Genomic DNA, 9463 nt, shown 5'->3' on the forward strand with positions numbered 1-9463 from the left:
GCTGAGTAAGTCAATACGTCTACACGTCTGGGTTGAGTACAAGAATTTGCCTATCAGCAAATCGTGACCATTAAAAATTTGATGCTGGTAGAACCCCGGGTCACATCTGAGTCTCCAATTCTTTGTTTTGTGATAACAAGATGTGGTGTCTTTGTTGCAACGTTCTCATTTTTCTGTAACCGATGACATTTCCTCAATCTTCTCAAAGGAAATGCAAGACGAAAACCAAGATTTTAAACAAGAAATATCTTTATTGCACAACAACGGCGTATAATTAAGTTCAGTGGCACGTGTGCTAAGAATGGCCACGACAATAATCACGACTAAACAGATTTGGTATAATATAATTACAACACCATATCATTTATTATCAATAAATATAGAAGTTGGAATGTTCTAACAGGTGCACAATTAACATTGTGCACCGCAGGCAGTTTTATAGAGAGTTGTAAAGAATGTAATTTCACGCATCCATACTATACCTAGTTTTGGTACTTTGCCTGACTTAAATTCTTCTAAAAACGTCATAAATATGCAGTCAATATTACGCCTCTACTGCTTCATTATCACATCCATTGGTATGTCAATTAAAGATGCGCGCTACGTTGATGTTATGTGCGTGTGTGCGTGCGTTCGTGCGTGCTACCTCGAAACGAACCCCTAGCTTTTATGGAGTAACGTGTCCCCAAGTGTGAAGTTGATATACCATTTCACCCTTGCTTCACAACAGAAACTGGCCATGCACCAATGCATTCATGGACCCCAACTCTCTTCATATTGGCGGTTATTCCTAATATTAAAATACCTGTATTAACCAAAGGAAACCATAACGACATCACAAGCAGCCACCGCGTGTCATGCTAATCATCAGCGGTGTAATGACATAAAGACTGAGCTGAAGGTTCGCGTGTTACTGATAACAGACGCGTATCTCTCTCGTCCCTGCTACGACAAGGAAACTATTAATTCCAGAAGAGGGTCCTATGTGATTTAAACACGACCCCTTAACCAGGCACGTCCGTGAGCATTACAGCGGCGTGACGCGTTCAATAGAGAGGTTTAACTATCAGACTTTGTGAGCAAATTGTTACAGGTATTAAGTATCACAATACACAGGTTGTTACTCTGTTATTAGAAGTGCATCGAGAGATTAAGGTTGCGACCCTTATGCCATGCCTCGAGACGCCTGATCAAAGACAAAATGAAGCACGATGTAAGCTTTGCCCCTCTCTCTCTCCCTTAAAGGTCCCTGATTTCCCTTTACTCCACATAAACCACCAGCAAGTCATTAATGCACGCCTCCAATGGACAAAATAAAATCAACTTGACCAATCATGAGATTTACGATGCACATATATTTAAATAACTGATGTGTCGCATGACAATTTGCGGCACCGACTTGTCTTTGGTATTGAGCGACAAACACAATAGTGTCCGACAAATAAAAAACCCGAAAATACATGACGTTAAATAGTCAAAGTTGCACCAAAGTATTAAGACGCGTGAGGTCACCACTGGCCTTCTGACGTTAAATAACCACGTGATCAATCTCAATATATTTCTGTGCGTCTGTTTTCGACGCGTCTTGAATATACATTTAAGATACGTAAGCTTAGACATGTCGTTCGCATTATTAAGCTGCCAGTCTCTGCTATTGATTGACATTGAACTTTTTACCAGAATAAAGTCTGTCTTTATCTTGGAAACTACTAACATACGAGGACTGTATATTCCAATCTGACGTCAGAGAGTTTGATGACGGTTCGATATTTGAGTCCTTTGGCGAAGATAAACTGTGCGCAGATTTCGAAATCTGTCGGCTGTACATATCATTTGGATTAAGCCTTACGTCACTAAAATCCTCGCACCCCATTGGGCAAGACGAAGTCTGTCGCAGCAGACGCCTGTTGTACGTTTTGGTGGAAGTGTTCCCCTCTGATATCGAAATGTTTCCGTGATTTAGCCTCTGTCTGAGGTGGCCATAAGTAGGAGAAGTAGACAAACTAGACAATGTTCCTAGGTCGACACTGAGGCTGTTTGGCCGGGAGTTCTGCAGGTGCTCTGCCTGCGTGTAGCTGGGGCAGGCACGGAGATCAATAAAGCTTCTCTGAAGTCTTTTTTTACATTGTAGTGTCGGGGGAAAGATTGTCGCATACTGTGATACTGCAGGCGGACTTGGGCTTTCACTGCGCTCAGGAGCTTTTGGAATGTTGCCTTCAATGAGAAGAAAACGAAAAATCAAATATTTATTTAAGAAAGTAAACAGTCGGAGATGTTTCAACAAAGGAGTGTCATTTTACCCAATCTTCACGGGGATGTTAGAATAAAATTGACTGCGAACCGGAACTTTGTAATAAGTAAAGACGTCGCTGAATTTGTATAATATCTATGAATTCGTTTACCATGACTGCATTTGCTCATTTATGTAAAGACTCAAAACGAATAAATGGCGTTTATTCTACATATTAAACATGCGTGCACTCAACTCTGATTTAGATAGCGTCACTGTGACGTCATTTCTGTACGCCAGCATATTACGTAATAACTTACCACTATATTGCAAGTCTCGTATAAATTTCACAATGTGGTAATGCCCCCTGTTCTTGGCCTCTTCCAAGGCCGTGCTTCCGTCGCCGTTTTCTTTCCAGATGTCGCACCCTTCGTCCACAAGAAGTTTTACGACATCTAAGTAACCCCTGTAGGCAGCGAGGTGACAAGGTGTGTCCCCGTTTATTGTGGTGAGGTCCACTTTGGCGCCATTCTTTATCAAGAACCTGGAAAAATTTATATGAGGGAGGATTAGATTTTTATAGAAATTAATGGATGGTCTAATAAAAGAAAGAAAGAAAGAAGCAAATAAGAAACAAAAAAGAAAATTGTCTACGAGTGATTAATAAATTAAGGCATAATAAAACTGTGAACGTCTCCAAGGCACTCGCCATTGTTGTTAAAAAATCCAAAACACAAGCGACAACAAGGAAGTAATACCGACACGTAAACACGACTCTTATACTTGCAATAGAAATTGACCGCAAATGATGTAAACAAAATAGTTCTGCATCAGTCTTAAGGACCGTCACATATCACAACACCAACAAGTACTTTTAATTTACAACAAAAGCACACTCAATGCTGGACAATGACAATGGGTGTCGTAACACCAGGATCCGAGAGTTCGACCCCGATGACGTAAGGAGAGCCCAAATGTAGACCCCTGTTTGTTGTGTTTTCCTCCACAAAAGTGCCTCATATCACGTAGCAGAGTTTATTGCAGTGATGCAAACTACAGAACAAGACACCGCTATCTGTCACTGCAAGTTTGGAGTATAGTTTAAACTCTCTGACAACAGGGTCCGCTAAAACTGTCAATAAAGTATTGCCCATTTTTCAATTTTGCATGCTATTTTAGACGCCCCTGCGACATCAGAGGGTAGTACAAATATGTCCATGAAGTGCCAAAATAATGTCACATGATACGTCCTGGATCGTGACTTTTGCCATTTGACAGATGACATGTTGTTGACGATCAGCCGAAACAACCGCACCTTCTCACGACAACTGAACCGCCGTCCTTGTTGCAGATTCCGCAGATCGCTCTTGTCCGAAACGAGTCCAGATAAACACATATTTAAAACGCAATTCATGCACGTGATCTGTGTCACTGAGAAAAATGAAAATACTTTGGTGTGGATCCTGTTACGTTGTTGTTGTAATTTGTTGTTTGTTGTTGTTATTTGTTGTTGTTTTCATGGTAGAACGACCGTGTATGCAACTATTCCGGGTTGTTGACCTGTCACAAGACATACAAAAATAGATGTTTAGATGAGTAAACAGGTCCATATCACTTGTGACTGGTGAAATTGCGGGGCTTTGGTACAAAAGCACTATTTCTGTGCGTTTGCTAGCTACCAAATGAGATTTATTTGTGAGTTTCAACTTTAGCACACACCCCCAACCAAAAAAAAAAACCTTCTCATTACGCTCATAACAAACCTCTCTTAACAGGGTTACGTGTTTGATCCCATTTCATTCATTTTCTCAATTCAAGTCCACGTCACTAAATTTTAGAGCAGTTCTGAAATTATCGCATTTTTCCTGTAGACCTATCACACTATCTCCCCGTAAATATGTAATGAAAAACAAACATACACAGCCGCAAACACCGTAATGCTTTATAACGTGCACTGGAGCGGCTATATATATATATATATATATATATATATATATATATATATATATATATATATATATATATATATATATATATATTCTAAATTCCTTATTTGACCGGCTGTGCCTGAATCGAGAGATGGCTTCTCAGTCTATCCAACGATAAACAAATGAGCGCTCAAAGTAATGCAAAAATATTGTAGTACATTAATCGACTTCAATTATTTCAGCGTGCTTTCAAGTGCACAGGTCTCGTATCAACATCAGCACTTAAGTACAGTGCAGCGAGTCAAAAAAAAACACAAAATTAATCAAATCAAAAATGAAAATGTTATGGGAATTTAAAAGAAAAAGGATTCTCTTAACCTGCCTTGACAACAAGGTGGCTGGAAAATTAATGTTCAGAGCCAGGGAATTAACCGCAATCACGAGATGTATTTCTGTCTTCAACCAATCAATAATCTAAATGTCTCGAAAACTCTGGGATCACGGCAGTCGATTATTCACCCATTACGCATGTAGATTACCAGGAAATAGTGGCAGAGCACTCCGAGAAAACTACGATACCTGGAACTCTAATTATAGCCGCCTGGAAAGCCAGAGAAACCAGGAAGAACTTTTACGTTTGATGCCGTCATCAGAGGCACTATGCAGCAAAAACTGAAATAAACACAGTTCTTCTAGGAGAGTGGCATGCTTTTTCGCAGAGGCCGGGGGGGGGGGGGCTACACATGCGAGATTTTTGAAAGAAGCGAAGGAATATTACAGAAGTGAAAATATTCAACATGTTTGCACGGGGAAATAAACTGATTATAGTTTGCAAAAAGAAAAAAAAAGTTTCCCAAAGATCATTTCACCTTGGTTGATGTCCTTATGCCGAAACATGCCAAGAATTTCGGAACTGAGGCCATTGCGCGGAGAATGCTCCAGTGATGAATTCTCGTTCCATGTGTTATTAATTCATCCCACTGCAGTGATTATTGCCATGTCTATTTTTGTCATGTTTTAATTTAACGACACCCATATTATTCATTACAGACACATTAAGGTGGATTTCCAGGCCGCGCGTCCTCTCCCTCTCCTTTTTTTCTGTTGCCGATACTTGCACCTCCTTCTATTCCCCCCTCTCTTTCTCTCTCTCTGTCTCACACACACACACACACACACACACGCACGCGCGCGCACGCGGGCACACATTTGATTGTAATTCCACAAACTACTAAGTACCATCGGTTCAGTGTCTGCAATGATCTTCGATATCCCTCTCTTCAATTCCATATTTATCGACCAGCTTATATCTACATAATAAACAGATTACATGGTCTACAGAGTATTCATTAACTCATCTCACCGCCCGGGATCAATAAATTAGGTTTTTTTATTCTATTGATACACATTGCCGAAGTAAATGGTTTAGCTCTCAGCTAAATTAGAAACGCAATTCGAGGAAATGTCAAAATCGAGAGGCCCGGAGAGACTGAGAGAGACATTTTTTTTCCACTACTTCCTTCTTGAGAAATCGGAATTCATATACTGGCCGCAATACGACCTGCCGGTGACACATTGAAACTGTCCACCTTGGCATAATCAGCGAGTGAAGGATTTGCAAGAGGAGAATTTTTTAAAAGAAAAGTTATTCATCAGCAAAACAAACGAGGCAAAAGTCGAATTTTACCTAGGCGTACATTTAAGTGACCCGTGATATTTCTGTTACGGGTGTAGGCCAGAGCCAAAAATAGCATATTCACATTTTCTCTTGATGCTGGCACTTCGCCGGCTCGCGACTAAAATTTACTGAAGCCGACAGCCCACTTATAGAAGTACTTTAAACATTTCAGGATCATGAAAAGAGAGAGAGAGAGAGAGAGAGAAACCACCCTAAACATTCCAAATTATCTGGAGGCGAGCAATGATGATTGCATAGCTTGGAATGCATCATTGGCTATAACAGGGAAGTGATCCCACTCCACTGTCTTTGTTCAGAATGCGTCAAGTGCCCATCTTAACGGATCCCTGACCTAGAGCGTCAAGCGCGGAAAACAAAGAACAACCGACGGTTCATTAATAGTACACGGCACGCTATTTCCTTATATCCTTCTCAAGGCGCTGGGGTTTACGGTCGGTGCGCCCGCACTAAACGAGGTTAAATAACCGCTCCTCCCCCTTCACTTTTTGTACAAAACCAGGTCGACTCTTGTTTTTGTTATACAGCTAATATGTAAGAGCTAACGGTTTGGTCCAGTCCAAACTTGGCCCAGTTTCTTTTAAGAACACTCCCCTCCCAACATTCCCTTTCAATAACCAATTGTGTGTGTGTGTGCGTGCGTGTGTACATATTTTTTCTCCTTCACATCAGTCAGCCAACCAATATATAAGGCACAATAGTGATGGCCAACAGACCGGAGCTAACTCAAAACACGTGACGACCCAAAAACTTATCTACTCGTTATATAGGATCTAAAGCAGACATGGGAGAGCCGAAGCTAGCGTTGTTGACCAGTGTTATCGATAACCCGTACTCGCTGTTTTTAATGCAAACCGTATCACACCAAAGGGATTAATTTTACACTAAGTTAAGGTTCGGTCACCGTCAACACTGGTATTCATTAACTGAATAATCCGCTTTTATGTTCGAATTTCCACCTACCTCAGTAATTAACTCTGGTACCATGTTATTCATTGAACAGGTAATCCTAATACTACATGTATGACATTCCTGAATACAACGCCTAACTTAACACCAAACAACGTATAGTCCGGCTTGCCAAAAACAACGCCCCCCCCCCCCTCATCCAATACAAAAATGGTATTGCTATGACCACCTACACCTCCTTAAAACTTACACATACTCACGAAGAAAAAAAGATAATATTTATTAATTAAACTAAATAAATATTTTATAAAATCGGTCTCCACAATTGTCAGACATCAGGAAATTCGTTTATCCAATTATTTGTGTTTTTGGAGGTTAATTACATTTTCTGACGACAGCGGGCTGAATATGGGGTAAAACACCCACCGTCCGAAGTCCAAAATTGACTGGTCTATAACATGAGAGCCGTGGCATGACCATCATCGTTAAATATTTCCTTCACTGCATAAAAAATCTCTCCAGCAAAACCCAGCGGTCAAGATATGGATCAGAGCAAAGAAAGCGAGACGCTGGACGTATATGGTCAAGGCTTAAGTGTCTAAAATTATATTCTCGCCTACAACAGATGACCACAAGGCGGAAAATTGCTGTCCGGTAGTGAGTAAACCACATCAGCTAGATGTGTGTACTAGTTTTATCCCATGATTATGATAAAACATAAACATCCATCACCTCTCACACTGAAATTACCTTCAATATACAGAATGTATTTAGCAAATACGCAAATCAATATTTGATTGGGAACATAAACATACTGCGGCCAAGTGATCTGTTTTGACCAGGTTCTCTTATGCCTTATTCAACCTGTCTTCTCGGTTAGATTATAATCCTTTAGTATACTGGGGTTTAGCTGCTTTAACCAGTTATCATCTAAACCAGTGAATAACTTCAACACTGAAGTACTGAACTGTGGTTTAAGGTAAGCACAAAAAAAGTTCATCAAACAAAAAGGGAATTTTACGTGGGATAATGCCTATCCGCTTTAAACGTAAGAAACGGAAACGTCCGAAACACGGAAAAGGGCCCACTAGGTGTGTGTACTTACTTAGCACATGGAATAGGGGAGCGTCAACTATTAATCAACATTTTTTTTTCAATGTGATGCGCTAAGTGGGCACCCTGTGTTTCAGCGTGCACTTCATGATTCTACATTCTAAAAGGATTCGCTTCCGGGCGCGATGCGGTTAAGAAATATACAGGAATTTCGAGTCCGCACCAGGGTGATCACGGGGGCGTCAGCAATTCAGACAACGTGCGTCAACCCAGCCTTAAATCGCTTTTTAGAAAGCTATAAAACTTGTTTTAGTTGTTTTGTGCTCATTAGACGGTGAAATGCCCTGAAAACCACCCGTGACCCCGAGGTCAGCCAGCGGGCGTAAAATATAAGTAGCTGAATGTCGAGTATGTAGAGCACCCTGATGAACACAATTTGTATACTTAATTCAACTCCTACACCTCAGCAGTCTACCAATGATTATATCAGTATAGAGATTTGGTTATGACCAAGGGTACCTCGCCCGAATGGGTTCTATCTTTAGCGCGCGCGGTTACAATAAATGATTAACCAAAAGTTGAGGATTGGCGTTGGGGGCGGGGGTGGGGGGCGGTGGGGGGGGGGGAGAGATTCACATGTTCAAAGGAGAGACATAAACTTGTAACTATTTAAAGAAATAAACAAGCAATCAAAAGCAGTTTTCACTTTATTTGGAGGTGATCGTCTATTTTTTAACAATTATTATCTATTATAGTCTATTGTTTTCCTAATCATAATTTTTATCATATTCATATTTTGTCTTTATATTTATTTAGTGATTGCACCCTACATGTCCAGGTTATTTCAGTAAAGTATTCTGTATAATAAGATAGTTAAACTGACATACGTGCGCATTTCGAGTGGTGATAACGGCAGCTGTAGACCCACGGTCCATCTATATATATATAACCCACCTGACAGCCTTATGGTTTTTGCACATTTCAATCGGTTTCCAGGCATGTTCTATGCACCCACGTTATACAATTATTTTAAACGTGAGCTATATTAGCCATATGTTAACAAAACTACCTATCACCAACCCTGTGAATATGCACGCATTACAGTAGGACCCTAAATCCCAGGGCATAGGAACAGACTAAGAAAAAGCAGTCTATTTTCCCAACTTTAAAAAAAAGAAAAAAAATCTCTCAGCTGAGGTGATACATTTGCTTATTGCAAGTAGACCTACCTCACTATGTCACAGTGGTTGTTGTCGGCTGCTCCGTGCAAGGGGGCAGCTCCCCACGCGTTCCTTGAGTCCACATCAGCGCCGTTGGCTATTAAGGTCTCCACAATGTCTAATAAACCTTTGCTGCAGGCCCAGAATAGCGCTGTCCCGTCGCAGTCCTCATCCAAATAATCAATGTTTGCTAAATTCCCTATAATATCCTTGCGTTCCAGCAGACGCTTCGATGCAGTTAAGTCCCCCTCCTTAATAGCACTGAGCAGGGTACAGATCGCCATACGAGACGCGTTGTATTTCATAGTCCCCGATAATATCCAAGCGGGCGCTTTGCGTGCCGACGTTTATGTACTATACAAGTATTTCCTCGTTCGGGAAGCTTGTTCTCATTGGCTGACCCTCGCAAGGTCGTGACGTACTTTGA

The 9463-nt window shown here is 40.9% G+C and overlaps 1 protein-coding gene across 1 annotated transcript; it reads right to left on the minus strand.

Moving 5' to 3' along the window:
• Positions 1 to 231: 231 nt before the first annotated feature.
• Positions 232 to 9389, minus strand: LOC106180372 (uncharacterized). The gene is made up of 3 exons (XM_013564350.2): positions 9046 to 9389; positions 2551 to 2774; positions 232 to 2214 (listed from the first exon to the last, which is right to left on the minus strand). Exons 1-3 carry the CDS (start codon positions 9339 to 9341, stop codon positions 1652 to 1654), a joined length of 1083 nt encoding a protein of 360 aa, XP_013419804.2. The 5' UTR covers positions 9342 to 9389; the 3' UTR covers positions 232 to 1651.
• Between the last annotated feature and the right edge of the window lie 74 nt (positions 9390 to 9463).

The sequence above is a fragment of the Lingula anatina genome, chromosome 6, assembly GCF_051362555.1.
Source record: "Lingula anatina isolate TDL-2025a chromosome 6, LinAna3.0, whole genome shotgun sequence".
NCBI classification, from domain to species: Eukaryota; Metazoa; Brachiopoda; class Lingulata; order Lingulida; family Lingulidae; genus Lingula; species Lingula anatina.

Excerpts from the sequence above, each read along its gene's own strand:
- LOC106180372 (XM_013564350.2), bottom strand. The coding sequence starts at position 9,341 with ATGAAATACAACGCGTCTCGTATGGCGATCTGTACCCTGCTCAGTGCT. Across the intron at positions 2,775-9,045 it reads AACCACTGTGACATAGTGAG|GTTCTTGATAAAGAATGGCG; the intron begins GTAGGTCTACTT and ends AAATTTTTCCAG. Across the intron at positions 2,215-2,550 it reads ACGAGACTTGCAATATAGTG|GCAACATTCCAAAAGCTCCT; the intron begins GTAAGTTATTAC and ends TTCTCATTGAAG.